At 43.8% G+C, this 15,492-nt stretch overlaps 1 protein-coding gene across 3 annotated transcripts in view; it reads left to right on the forward strand.

Moving 5' to 3' along the window:
* The first annotated feature begins 464 nt into the window (after positions 1-464).
* LOC128873658 (neuronal acetylcholine receptor subunit alpha-7) overlaps positions 465-15,492 on the forward strand; it is a 266,898-nt gene continuing 251,870 nt past the window's right edge. For all 3 annotated transcript variants that reach the window (XM_054117370.1, XM_054117367.1, XM_054117368.1), the window contains exons 1-2: positions 465-1,812; positions 3,045-3,599. In XM_054117370.1, the coding sequence (XP_053973345.1) occupies positions 3,464-3,599 (136 nt within the window). In that variant the 5' untranslated portion in view covers positions 465-1,812; positions 3,045-3,463. The remainder of the gene's footprint in view (positions 1,813-3,044; positions 3,600-15,492) is intronic.

The raw sequence follows: 15,492 nt of genomic DNA on the forward strand, positions 1-15,492 counted from the left end.
GCCCTCCACCCCAGGCCACCCACTCTCCCGATCCTTCCTCTCTGTCTCACCAGAGAACTCGGCTGGCAGCCGTGAGAGGAGTGGGGAGGACGCTAGTTGCGTGGTGGTCCAGTCCGCAGCTTCCCGCGAAATCGTGGTGGGAACTGAACGCGAGCGGTAGGGGAGCTTGCGACCCATGGAAGGGATGGCGAACGGTTAGGGGTTGAAGAGGGGTGGGGAAGGTTGGTACCCATCGCGGTGAGCCTTCCTTCGCGTCTATATCGCGGCGGTAGCTGCGAGTCGCGAGAGCTCGACCGGCAGCTCGTACACGACCCCCGACCGCCTCCTATTTCAGGGTACTTTCAGTTCCGTTTGGATACCCGATCACAGAACGAGGCGGTTTTCTCCCCCCTATTCTCTGTCTTTGTCTATTACTCTCTCGCACACTTTTTCACTCGCCCACTCTTACACTCTCATCCCCCTGACACACTCTGACGCTCTCCCTGTCTCTCTTACGATCGCAACCTTTCTCTCTCCTCTCTCTCCCGTTCTATATCTATCTAGCTGTTGCCCCTTTGGCTCTATCCGCGCACACGCCTCGCCTCTGTCCGCTTCACCTTCTTCTCGACCGCTGTCTCAGTCTACCGCGAGTCTCCTACGCCTGCCTGTAGACACCGTAACGTGGCCGCGTGTGATAGTGCTTCAGCGAACGTAGCCCAGTTCGTTCGTAACCGTCGTTCAGTCACCGTGCCACACCGGCTTGACTTTACCTGATAGCGGCCGGTGGCGTGCGACCTCGGATGCTCGTACGCGATTACCAGTGATCGACCACCGAGACCTCGACGACAGGTGATCGTCGACCGTTTTCCGCGACGCGAACACCCGAGATACCATGAGGCGATGCCAACGTGGACCCGGGGTGTCGTCCTAGTTCACCCGAGACGCGAGGATGCGATCGTCGACGCGAGCCTGGTAGTTCTTGGACGGGTAAACAAGAATGCGCTCGCTCGGGGATAAGCGAGGCGAACGCGCGACGAACGAAACGAGGAAACCGAAGCTCGTGATTTGATGTAAGAGCACCAGGAAAAAAGGTGGGAGCAGCACGCTTGGCCAAGTTGCCTGGATACCGGGCAGTACCGTGTTGCGCTCCGGTGAAGTAGGAGGTAGCGAAGAAGGTGGTGCTTGATAACACGAAATGGAGGATACAGTGGACAGTAGTGGAACGAAGAAGACGATGCACGCGGCCGTTCAGGCTGCGAACGCAGGCCCGCGGTGCGTCCAAGAATCGCGATAGCACGACAGCCCTCATCCCTCAGACGCGATTAACCGCGGTGCGATCGTGCTGATACAACCCCGTGGCAACGGCCAGGTACGATTCATTCATGGAATTGACGAACACTTTGCCTCTAAAGTTACGGGTCGACGAACTTCCCTCGCGATCCTCCTTCGTTCGCGTACAGCGGGATTCGTGTCCCGGCGAGAACACCTCGTCGGATCGAAGGTGAAGGAACCCAAGCTCTGGGGAACGCACTTGGTGGCTACGTAAAACGAGAAAGTGCATCCGTGACAGTGAAACGTCGCTGCTTCGTGGATAAATACCGACGAGGAAACGGCTGGACTCCGTCGAGTACACGTTATAGATCGAACACCTGTGAACCGAGCGCGTACGTTCGGACTCGCGAGAAACGACCTCCACCTAAGCTTGCCTGGATACAACGAGAATTTTGCTAAAACGACCGTCAGCTCGCTCGATGCGCGCCAGATCGCGAGACTAGAACGACGGCGTGTAATTGATAAATGGCACCGAGCGACAGGTACCGACCGCAATCGTAGGTACGTTCGTATCGACAAGTTACAGGAGTCAGTATTGGAACTGTACCGGATGTAGATTTTGCGGGAACGTGTTTTCGCGGCGGGTAGGAAATGTGATTTCCATGTTCCGTCACGTTTTTGATCCCTTCGCCTTTCCCCGTCGTTTTTACAGACAAATGAAATCCTGAAAGTTCTCTTTACGCGTGGGTGGCCGTGTATGGTGGTCGAGGGGTGCCAAACGCCGGAAGTTTACGCGTTTAGGGATCGTGTACGTGGTACACGGGGTATCTCAGCTGAAGAAGGCTAGATAAATATGCTTGTGTTTTATGGCACTGAAATTTTTTGTAACACGATTGCAATGATTTTGGGGGAGGAATGTTGTAGAAGAGAATTATTTTTCTAACCTTATTTTTTGTTACTGGCACGGTTAAATCCCTGTGATTTCCCTATCGTTTCTGATTAATCTTGTAACAATTCAGTTTTTGAAGTTCCTACTCTCGAATTCTTCTCGAGAATAATTTACGGAAGTTCGAGCGCCAGCAGTTGTTGGGAAGCCGGCGACAATTCGTTTTCAGTCGAGGCACGTCTTGCCGATGGGGTTACGCGAAATTCCTCGTCCACTTACCGAAAACCACGTCGCAAATTAAGAGAACTTTCGAGATGCTCGTGAATCATACCGTTATCGCGTGCTCCGTACAAAAAGAGTATTGTAATCAACAGCGGTACCGGCTCGTGGGAAGATTTTCTTCTTTCAGTGGTATCGCAACATCTCGGAAACGACAATCTGATTCCTCAGGAAATGCATTGTACTCTCCGAACCGCGGGAACGCGTGATATTTTTGTTCGCGGTCGTTTAAAGATAATATTTCCAGAGAACCCGCGATGAAATAATATATTAGACGTCGTTTATCGTGAAAATGAGAAAATTTGAAAATTTCGATGGGTAAATATTGATTCGACATTTTTATTGAAAAGTAATTGTTGGAATTGGAGCGAAATTAAATTTCTTGATAACGCGTGCTGGCGACGAGCTCACGCCTACGGTTCAACGCATTGGCTAGTAGTACGAGTCAAACACATGGCGGGCGAGAGCGTAAGCAAGGCAGACTCCCCTATAACGCGGTTGAGCGTTAGGAAATCGTGCTTCTTTTGTATAACGCGCATAACGTAAAAACGTCGCCCAAACGTAAATATTACGAATATAGAAAAGCAGTCTGTCCGATTGGCTGTGATTAAGGAAAAATTATTTTCAGGGGTTTAACGCGAGCATGCCCGAGGCGTGGGAAAGCCCGACGCGGACCTAGAGCCCCGCTATCGATACGAGGCAAGTATTCTCGGAAGTCGAGGCGACATACACTTAGACTTGTCGTGCATGGAAAGTGACGGGGAAACGTTCGGTAGCGACGGAGCGGGTCCGTTAATAAATGCGTGGTGTGACTAGCGAACTATTCGCCCCGAGAATGTACTTCAGCCGGCACTTGGCACCATGATTATAATCAGTGAAAGAGCGCGCGACGTTGAGTTTCCCGGTGACGTTCGCGACGGTGATCGCAGCTAAAAGTGGCACGGAATTGTGCAGTGCAACGGGGAGAGAAACGGACAAGAATCATCCGGGAATAGGAGAAACGACGGAGACCGAATTTCGGGTTGGCCGACCCTTGGCGAATACGAGATGTCGACCTGCACCGGCCTGCAAAATTCATTCGCCATGGCGAACCAGACGAGGGGTCTACCGCAGATGCGAATAAAGCTTTGTATGGTCAGCGCCGGTCTCCAAATAGTCCTTTTGCTCACCGTCCTACCTCAAGGTAAGTCCTGCCTGTCTACTTTCGGTCCAACCAATGGCCGACTATTTTTATTCGGGACTGCAATTCTCGTGCCTTAAGAATTTATTTTACGGGGAAAAGTGGCTGCGGGACGTCAGCGTTAACGACAATCGAGGGACGAGCTTTGGCACACTTCAAAGCATGTGGCAGACGAGCAGTAAAATGATTTTTGGGGGAAGCGACCTATCAGTCGATATCCATAACTTCGTTACATTGATTTTCCAGTGGTTATGATTGATGGATCGACAGGTCGCGTAGAAGGCACAAGTTGGAGGTCGTTCCAATCTTGAAGGTGTAAGTGAGAGGTGGAGATGGACTTAAGGGAAAGAGTGGAAGAGTGTAGTGGGCTCGAGGGTTGAGGACGGAAGATGGTAGCGAGCTCGAGGGTGAGAATGGGAAAAGGGTCTCGGAAGCGGTAACCTGTGCGTTTGGTTGAAGAATCGAAGGGTGGGAAGGAAAGGAGTGCTTTACTCCGGATCGCCTATGTTTTATAACTAGCTTGGTGTTCGGAAATCTTGATCTGCTACTCCTTTTGGTTGTCACGTAGAGATTATTATGAAACATGAAATTATGAAATATGAAAATTAATTCCATCTTGCAAACCAAGGTTGCCTCTCTGGTGATACTCACATTCAAAATAAAATCTAAAATATTGCCTCGTGTTACATATACATACATGTATGAAGTAAATATGGTTTTGCATATTGAATAAAAGTACAATGAGTTTAAAAGTAACTATCTTGAATAATAAACAATCGTTTCTTCAACTATCAATTTACTTGAAAAGGTGTGGCTTACTTTGTATTGCATAGTAATTGAAACGTTCGTCACTTTCACCGTCGACCTTAGCGAAATCACGACAGTAAAAGAGCATTCACCGACTCATTTCACCGAAAGCTTACCTTTCCCGAATTCTTATTCAAAAGTTTCCCTCCAGCGTTGCGAATGTTTCGATACGGAATGAGACGGAAACTCGTACGGCCTCGTTTTCAGTTCCATCATAGTGGCTCGGTTACCACCTTGTAAAGTGGAAATCCAAAGTGAACCTTAATTAGGAGTGGTATACCGAGCTTATCGAGATTCGCTTCTCAGAGCTACTTCCTCCATTTCCAACCCTTGCCCCTCTTCTTTGGCTCCGGTCTTATATGCATGCATGTATTTACATGTACATCATGCGCAACCATACACCGTTCGTAATTTAATTATATTCTCTTGTACATGATGTGAAAAGGTGAACACGAAACGCGTAGACACATCTACGCGAGACGTAATTACACTGTAGGTACGAACTTGAGAGATTGATCAATTTCACGCAGTCAAGAAGGTAGCAACGTTCATATATTAAAAGAAAAGCACTAGTTCCAGCGATATTCAGAGTTTTACCCATACTTCAGTTCACTCTTTGAGTAATAAATAATTTTGCAATAAGGTAGAATATGCTACGTCCTCAAAACAATTTTAGATGGGAAGAAAATCTCATAAAGTAAAATTAAACGGTTTCATATGATTTATTATTTGACACTCGATATTAAAAATGTTCAATTCTCAATGTCTCAATTCTTACGTGCAATCAGCTAAGTGGAAGTACCCGAGATGCAATTCTCAACCACGATACTCCGAGTTTGGCACCATGTGCACCCGTTATATAATTTACGAATAGCTTGCACCGAAAACGTCGTGCTAACGTGTATAATACATCGTCTCGTCAATCATGATTACGACTAGCACGCTCGGTGACAGTGTAGCGTATAATGAAATCAGTCTCACTTCACTTCGTTACTGCCTACGATTCGAATCGATACGCCACCGCGACGGAACCACGTTTCACTTGTCTAGGAATGGCAAATGTGTCGTTTTTACTTGGGCTAAATGAGCGACGGTAAATCGTTTTGAAGCAACGCAGCTTGGTGCAATCCACGATCAAGAAAGCTTCCAGAGCACGAAGAGAAGTGATGGAAGATTTTTTTTTAAATATAATGTAGAACGTCAACTTGCATAATTAATTTGCTTGATTTCCACACTCCTATCAATTTGAATTTTGCTTCGACCCAAAGGAAACGTTAACAAGACGGTACAGTATTTTTTTTTGAGAAGAATATATTTCCGAAAGTCGGTGCTCGCACATATCTTCCTTCAGTCGGGAGATTACACCCGATAATAAGTCATCCGATTTATCGCCACGCTTTCGCTGAAATATCACCTCGTACGGTCAGATTTCCGGGGTATCTACCTCCGGTAGCGTTCGCGATCGTGAGTTATTTCCGGTTGGCGTGCAGAAAGGTCCTAACAAAACTGACCGAGACACTGCGTATTTTTCCATTTGAAGGTTTACGGTCGAGCAATAGCTGTTTCTCAATTATCCGCACGGACAGAGGGATTCGTTGCGCGTTCTGGCGCGATTTTTATACAGCGACAAAGCCACCGTGACAAGAAATATTTCTCGCCAACGGGAAACACTAATCTTTCTTTGTGTGTACTTTTTGCCAAGGCTTCGAAAGTTGAGCATCAGATTTATCAGGCTGCACGCCCCGAACAGGAATGAATAGGACTAGAAATCGAAGAGAAGGAAGCTTTCGAGCATCAACTTCTTTTTTTATTTAATATATTGTTTGCTTTTCGTTTGACATTAACTAAATTTCAATCATATACTGAGCCTCTTGAGGATGTATGATTGAAACAACATAGGTTTAGAAATAAATACGTGTTAAATATTAACGATTCTCGTTGTGGACACTCATCAATCAGTTAATCCCGTCTTTAGCCTTCCAAATAGAAACTGTCTTCCGTAAGATGAGCCTTTGGATTAAACTCGTCCATAAGATAGATCCAATATCTACCGGCTGATATGCTAATCTAAGTTTGAACAGTCTCCACGGATTGGAGAATCGAGACAAACAAACCAGCCTGACCAAACAACGTACACGTCTCATACCTGTCAAAGACAACAGTTCAGTGTCTATCGAAATAAAACACTAGACGTACAAATTCAGAAGGTTGGTATCTTGACGTAACAAACCGACGAAGAAATATTTCTTCTTGAATTTCTGCGCCTAGGAAATAGATTATTGGGAATAATATGCGACGTTAACTCTGCGACTCTGAACTCGGGTCCATTTCAAGGTTTCCTTGATTGCGTTTTGAACGGCGAAAGAATTAATTTATTGTGGCTATTAAAAGAAAGCGAAGCTATCACGACAGAGATTTATAGCGCTGTGTTACAACGGACTGACGAAAAACTCTGGGAAACGCAACCTGTTCTCTTCAATTGAAAGGGTCCTTTGTTGCTACGGAACAATGAGAGGCCCCATACCACGCGGATCACGCGACAGACGATTGCGAAGTTAGACTGGGGAGGTTTTGCCTCATCTACCATACTTCCCGGATCTTTCGCCAGGGAATCGATTTAGAAAATACACTATCCAACTTTTCCACCCTTGGCCATTTCGGTGTCGGCCGACCGATCGGTCGACCCACATCTTATTTCCTAGAACTGCCATGTTTGCCATTATTTCGTGTCCTGGAAACTGTTTCGTGAAACGAACGAAGAAAGATTAACTCCTTCAGGTAGATGCGACTGTATAGATGCTGGTCTCTAGTTTTATTTTGTCTTCGTTCGCTGAATGAGGATCCTTTTACTATTCGCAACGCGATAAAATTGTATTATAAGCAAGCAGTGTTCCTTGAAATATCTAAAAGTTACCTCGAGAGGAAATTTATATTAGGGGAAAAAAATCGAAATGAGTACCTGGGTAAGAAGATTTATGTAGTCTACTTCCAGGTACATTATTTCATTCTCTTTGGAAGATATTAAATTGGTACCAACTTCCTATCCGCTCTTCTTTATTAGAAGCGTGCCATATGCGCCGTATACGCCATGTGTCTTCATTAAACTAGATCACAATTATCTAGCTCTCACTTAAACTTGCCACGATTAATGGCACGTAATATCAATCACACATTACATAAAAACTTTGCCTCGGCAAGTCAAGTAGTTCACAGTTCGCATAAGTTAGAAAGGAACGTTGAGACTCTACTGTAACCGGCTACATTTCATTTTAATGAGCCATGCCCGCACCACATGTGTTCCATGGGGTTTTTAATCTTCAGTGAATTATATTAATCCTTGCTGATACTTTAAACGAGCAAAATTATAATGCAGATTAAGGGTTACTTGTCCTTTTGTCTTCCCACAAATCGTCCGCATTAAATTTATAAAGGTGACTGCTGTAATTCTGTCAGTATTATTTCAAACTTTACGTTAGTTGGACGTTAATGGGATTATTAATTGCTCGTGGGCAGCAAACGATAAATGCACTAAGTTATGAATCGATACGTTTGTAACGATAAGCATGATTCAATGGTAACTTTGTGTACTTTCGCTGAACAATTATGAAACGATTGGTGCTGATGTACACATCAATCGCTTACTCCGATAACGAACGACGGTGCTCAATTTAGAATTCCAAATTAGTGTAATACTAATATATATAGATAGCTTAATCGTCACGTGTATTCAGAGTTGCGGCAGTTCATATTGGTACGTGTATTAGTCAGTGAAACTGTTTTAATTCATAGTATCTGTTGATTTATAAATTATAAAAAACGATTCTATTCGTTACTGACCCATATGAAATTATGTTCGAGTAAGACAGTTCTTTCATTAATGTGAAAGTATCGTACGTTAATAAACAATCGCCACGTGTCGCGCGTAATCACCTTTACTTTGTCAACACGGCGTCAAATTAAATTTCATAGAGGAGAAAATACTCTTTATCCGACCACAAAGACACCGTGTAATCGCTTTTACCGCAATTAGGCTGAAGTTTTATCGTCCCTTTATTGCGTCGCACTAGCAGCCGATTTAGGGCGTCGTCTTCGCTCGCAATTTCGAAGCGAACACGCTCCCACGATTTGAAAGCCGACAATATGTATGCAAATACTTTCCACTGATTGCGAATTCAGGATAGAACTAGCTTACGTTCTCATCTGTATAAAAATGTTCACCCGTTCCAACATGGGGGTGACAAATATGCTTTTCATTGGGTTACTTCATCTTATTATTTCAAAAGTAGCTTTAATCGGGGTTATAATACATTTCTAATTTTACGATAACCTCGAGTAAAGCAGTTGCATAAAAGTATCAATATAAAAGTAACAAGAAGGCAGTTATTTTGACAATTAAATTAAATACTTATCAATTCTAATCCTTTTCTATTTACAATCAAATTGTACGTCTGAAAGTTAACTCGAGAGAATATTCGCATAGTGAAATTATAGAAAAAAAATGGATTATATAACACAGAACTCGGTAATACTCAGTCTGCTATGGCACATCTTCCATCGAGATCAGCTGCGCGTGTTCGCGCGAGTTGAGCTTTCAGAGCTGTAGGGATTAGAGTCACATCGGTTCGCACGCCTTTCCGATTATACGCCGCGGCTCTCAGACGTCAAGATTTTTGCATCGCATTACCGAGAGACGGAAAACAACATCCATAACCGCGGATATTGATTCGCGGAAACACGCGCCCCACCCTTTCGCTGAAGCGTGCACACGCACCCCGCGTGCGAGCAAGTACGAACATTTAACCGTTTCAAACCTGACGATTTTTCCCGAAAATTCCAAGGGGCATCGCTCCAACAGTCGAATGTTAAAAACATATAAAAAAGTATCGTCTTGTCATTCTCTGTAAGGTGATATTCTTTAAAAAGTTTCTCTGAACCCGATTTTGAGGACGATATATACGCCATTCGCAGTCAAAGAGTTAACTGAGAGGAGTAGCACTCGAGAGGCTTGCGACCGAGGTTTTGCCAAGAGGAAAAACGTTTTTCTGTTCTGCGACAGTAAGCCTTGTCGGCTCAACCTATCAGCTGTCTCATTTCCTCTCTGCAGTGGCTTACACTTACATACTCGCATCCAAGGTGCACCTACGCCACGTTGTTAACGTTTTGTAGCTGGTTAGGTTTGCGACTCGGATTATCTCTTACTTTCACGAGTTCGACCATTTCATGATCATTGTGTACTTCCTACAGAAGATGGGTTTCATTGTTTATTTTTGGAAAATTGTCACTTTTTCTCATGGCAGAGGAAAGAATCTTCTTCAGATTAATCTTCTGCGTAGGTTATCAATGCAACGAGAGATCGTAATTTTCCTTCCAGCCCATAACCTGTTCCATTCGAATACGAAATGATAAAAGTGTTTGCCACGAGTTCCAACGAGTAACTGTTTCGTTTAATTTTGGAAAGGGTTTCCACTCCTAAATTAGCCGTCGAATCGGTGGAGAACGGTTCGAGGGGAAATTCTACTCGTAGCTACCAGTGAATCATGCTGACCGCGTATCTGATAATGGAAATTGGGCCCGATGTTTTATGACTAGTTGTAATTCGTACCTTTCGCACAGCAATCGCGCAATACGGGTAATTGAAAAAGCTCTTAATTACGGATCAGCAAATGGACTTTAGTTTTAAATGAGGGGGAAAAAAACTCTGCGAGTTTTACGCGTATCGGAACGACTGTATAAATTCGACTCTTCCTTCTCCGCGTAACCTTTTTAATGTAGCGGTTAATTATCTGCGTCAGAGATGTCTGCTGTTTCTATATTTGCGTAAGCGTTTGAGCTTGCTGGAGCAGTTAGTACAATTACTGTAACGACTTTCGCATTTTTAACGCAATTAAAATATAATTTGATGCTATTTGATTAGAATTTGTGGTTGAATATGACTGCAGAGATATTAGAATATTTAGAGCGCTCTCAGTACTCGTATAGTAACTACGCTACAAGTTTTAACATCTTTGAAATTCGAATATAGAGACAAATGAATTTATCAGTACGATTAACTTTAAATTCTACCTTAATAATTGTCACTAAAAATGCTTTAAAAAGCATTGTTAACAATCGTGTACACCAAAAGAAGTTCAACGAACGTCAAATTGCCCAGGTTGACAACCCTACAGATAATTAGCAAAGTTTTAATTGGAGAGGATGACATCAAGCTGCGATCTGACCAGTCTGGCGTGTCCTGAACAGTACGCTGTTTGTCAGCGCGATTTGTTAATAATCCGTTTCGTAGCTGCGCGATATAAACGCGAAACTTTCGTCGTTTCCATGTCGAGATGGAAATCGCGATCCGAATTAACTAGCTACCTATACGTTATTCTAGACGACAGTATAAATTTCATTCACCAAAGTTCTAAATGCGTTCCTCTGGGTGTTGGCCCCTGGCAGCATTGAAATGATTAATAATCTGTCGCGAAGGTAGAAATTCCCACAGGACTTGGTTAGAGAACGCCGTGGCATCTTCATCATCTCGCGCGTGGAAGTTCCCCAAATTTTCATCGGAGTGAAACGAAAAACGATGAGGGATCGAGCCGCGGTTTTCGACGTTCGTTTAGAAGAAGAACGAGTAGCCCTCGCGCGTTTTATTTAAATCGCGGCCATTTATAATGTCAAGAAACGTACCGAAACGTTTTAATGGTGATTTATGCCTGAACGTCTGACGGGTCTGCTCTTAACATTTTAGGCGGGCAAAAAGGTTTCGAGATTGTTCGACTGATGGACACTGCCTATCGCGGAAGTATGCCAATTCTTGCACTCCAAGTCCTTGAATTACATTTTATACGGTAGTATATGAGTTTTAGAAATTCGATCACATACAGCAACGCAATTCTAGAATTTTCTTCCTTCGAATTCGAGGGCGAACTTCTTAGACGATCGGCTATTTACATTCGCACTGGTGAAGTTGCTCCGCCAGAGATCCTTCCCGAAAGTTTCTGGCAATGATTCCCAAGTAGTTTGGCTTATTTACAAACCGCTAAGCGTGAGAAGTAAATATATGGGAGAGCAGGGGATGCCCGGTAGGAAATATTGCCGTGTCCCCAGAATAAATATACGACCTGCACGTAACCGCCGCGCGATCGGTGTCGTGAACTCCTGCTTGCAAGAGCAAAACTTGAAGTACGTACCTACACAAGGCATACGATGCTCGAAGAAAGTCCACCAGGAATCGCGATACGGGAGCTAGAGCCCGAGTTAACGGGCTGCGAAATAGTTACGGACCTGGTGTGCCGTAAGTTTGAAAAATGTGGCCAAACTTTAAGGGCGCGGAGTCCAAGTCGGCGAACAACGCGGGTCCCCGAAAAATGTAAATTTCCTCCTCGAAGTTGGCCAACATCAGACGTGGAAACGGTATTCGAACGGTTCCATAGGAGAGTTGTTTTTGAAGAAATGAATCTTCTGTCAGCAATGCTTGAAAAACAGGAGTTTTAGTGCATGCGAGGTAAATTTCCTTTAATATTGTATTTACCTAGGTGTGATTGTTGAAAGAAAGAGTAATATGAATATATTCAAATGAATTTGATTTCTTGAATTATCTAAAAAATTTGCTAGTCATAACACGTTGTTAATTGTCTACAGTAACCTAACTGGCACTCAGGGCCTACACCGAGTCGCATACTTGCCTTTCTGTCGTTCAACTTTATACTTTTGAAATCCTGTACTCATGAGAATGGCGTGAGTATTCATGGCTGATAAATACGTCTTCCTCGAGGTAATATCAATATTCCTTACACGTCAAATAAATATGTTTATCGACGAACATCAATTTCATTCAACTACCCCAATGGACCCTCCAACATTTTTCCAGCCATTTCAAATGCAAAACTTTTTATACCTCGATAAATAGACTCGCGCCACTTTCACAATTATTATAGAATTTTTTAAACACGACGTGCATCGATATATCAGCTCGAGGCTAGCCTATAACGGAACCTGACTTACCTGGAGGATTCTAATCATGAAATGTTCCACACGACGATTGAATTCGTAACCGCGATCATTTATCTTGGAAGTAATAGACATTCTTTGACCCAAGGAAATTTGATGTAGGTAACTGTCTTACGTATGCAGTTTGATGAATGAAACATTTCTCTCGAGCAAGTGGATCTCGGTATGAGGATTCAGCAGTATTATAATTTGAATTTCTTAACACCGCGTACGGTATCCGGAAATTGAGTTTCGAATGCGAGGATACCATGGCTGAATTTCCTTTACATGAAAGAGGTCATGAATACTTTGATGTCCGACGCGTTGTTGTTTGGCTGGTTTCAGTCTGAACTCTCTTCCTCTTTCGCACGTTTTGCAAAAAACTTTGATATTTTTATATACATAAATAACGAATAGAAACATAAGTTGAAGTATATTTTATTACGTAATAAATACCGAGTTTTATGAACTTGTATCGCATGTTACACGTTCCCGCGATTTTGTTTCAGTTTATTCGAGAACGACTCCAAAACAAAGTCTCGAAACGTGATTAAAAAGCTCGCTTTGACACCGAGCCGCTCGTCTCAAGTTTTCCGTCCACTGTCGAGCGTTAATTAAATTAAAAATCGTTCGGATTCTTTCACCGTGCAGAGGTCACTCCAAGATTTCAATTAGCATAGCTCCATCTCAAGGTTCAATCAGTGCTTTCGACAATCTTGGTTTGGTTTGAAGCGTCACCGAACAGTCAAATAACCCGTTTGAGTCGTCGCTGTACATTGCCACCATTCCTTACGTCTCCATTAAACGTCGAGGCTCTCGAATGTGTATTCTGGCCTTTGGTCTCCGGACGATCAAAGCGATCCGAGCAATTTCATGCAAATAGCAAAGAAGCTGAACCGAGGCGCGACTATAGGGTCAGTTAAATGTCCAAGCCGTTCCGTGGATAAAATTGCTCGACGCTTTAGAATTTCGCCCAGTTCGTTTGATCCAAACGAGGGCAATATCTTTGACGCGGTCCAATTTCGAGCACAAAATAATGCGAAACTATAGCATTGTTCAACCTGAGATGACTGCTGCATTTCATTTCTAAGGTTACTCGGTGTGTTGATCAAATTAAAATTTTATTTGGATCGAGTTAAGATTTATTTCGTGCATGACAACACTGTATTTCTATGTTAACGATGGTTGAGTTTAATATTGGATGCTCGAACATTTTCTGATTAAAATAGGCAGTATGGAAGATGCACATCTAGAGTTATGTTATATTAAGATTTAACACATTTATCGTAACCATAGAATTTTTCTGAGGAAGATGTTAATGTAAATAACATAATATTCATAAATATGAAAACATCATAATTAAAAATATGAAAAAATTATAAAAAAATCCTTGGTATACCGTCGTCATAAATGCACGTTATCGGAAAAGTCGCCAGGCGCGAGACACCCAACTCGCAATTAACTTCAGTGTCGCGTATTTAACGCCACTCGATATTCCGATCGTCGATTCTGCCGCACGCGGGATCTTTCGAAGCATCACGTCATTTGCTCAATCTCCCTCCCAACCTAGCCACCAATATTACCTCCATTTTCATGCAAAGGCGCGGGTATTAACCGTCGGACGATAGACTGGTTCGGTGTAGCCCAGCGCGATATCGATACATCATAATCGGTCAGGAACGGTAGACGACAACGTTTGCACCTGCCCCAGAGCTCCTGCCATTGGGGGACTCTCGTTACCCGTCTTTTTTACTCTCTGTTACTATCTCTCTCTCTCTCTCCCTTGTTTCCGTCAAGCATGGCCGTCGAAGTTGCAAAGGGAGAGCGACGGAAATAGGCTGATGAAGAGAGAAGCGGAAAGATCCCTTTTATAATTAGGCCCATGGGCGAAACGTTGCTCCTCTAATTACCTGTCCAACAATCCGGGAGCGAATGAGTAAGTGGCTCCCGCCTCGAGACTAGCCGCCTTCGTTGTTACGGAGCTTATTCAGTTATACGAACGGATCCGCCAGCGAGCCGTCAACGTCCTTGTGCACTTTTTCGATGGCAGTGCTCCTGAAAATTCCCGTCGACCTGAAATCTCCCGGACCAGGCCGCGCGAACACGGTTGACCTGCTCCGGAGCCGAATTGTTGGATGACCGACAATGTGTTTAAAATAAGATAGAAGGTTTCGAGCGTTGTGGTAACTCCTTTTTAGATTCTATCGTGAGATGCAAAGTGAGTCGGAAGGTACGGTTCTGCGAAGAGTTATTCTCTATTCGACGCATCCGGAGCACGGTCCAGGTGTACCTCTTGCTCGGAGGTGACTCGGCGCGGAGAGAAATGGAAGGAAGAGTAATACCGCGCCGCGAAAAGTCTGCAGTGGATTCGATATTTCCCAGAGGATTAATCCAAAATCTAAAAATAAACGTGTAGGTCGAAAGTGCATAGAGAATGGTTCCTCGTGCAGCGAATATTCAGAGTCCTTCTCGATTCTCGCAAAACTATAGCAAGGTACCGTTTGGCTCGTGCTTAACCCTTTCAGACCTTTGCCAGAACAATATCAAATATAAAAGTAAAGAACGTTAAATGTTGAACATTTTTCTATTTTTCTTTGTACGTGAATAAAAATGAACTCCAACAAATCTGACCTGTAAATGATCGAATCGAACCTCTTCTTCCAATAAAACATCGCCTATAAAGCCATTAAATTTCATCTGTGCTGGTTTACCACGGATATAATTGATCCCTGATTCCCACCATTATCGATTATTGTCTAGCACAGGAAGTATTGCCACGGAGAGGGCTCAGCCGTGAATACATAATTCCATTTGCAGTCGATGTTATCCTCGATCACTGCCATTCTTTATTCAACGTGCCCTCTCGACAGTGATTGTGAGCTCAGCTCATAGAGCTCGAGAGCAGCGAGGTTCTAGCCTATTACTCCTTTGATCCGGAGATTTCGAACTATAAGTGTTATCTTCGCCCTAGCGCACCACTACTAGGGTTTTTTTTTTTGACTCGGAATAATTAACCCTCTCGTCGTTATCTGAGCTACAAAGGTTGGGTACTTGCAGACCAGTTAGACTCCAGTCTCTGGCAGTTGTTAGAACGTTTGCTCTTGGGTCATTTTTA

This window comes from Hylaeus volcanicus, chromosome 3, assembly GCF_026283585.1.
Source record: "Hylaeus volcanicus isolate JK05 chromosome 3, UHH_iyHylVolc1.0_haploid, whole genome shotgun sequence".
Taxonomy (NCBI): domain Eukaryota; kingdom Metazoa; phylum Arthropoda; class Insecta; order Hymenoptera; family Colletidae; genus Hylaeus; species Hylaeus volcanicus.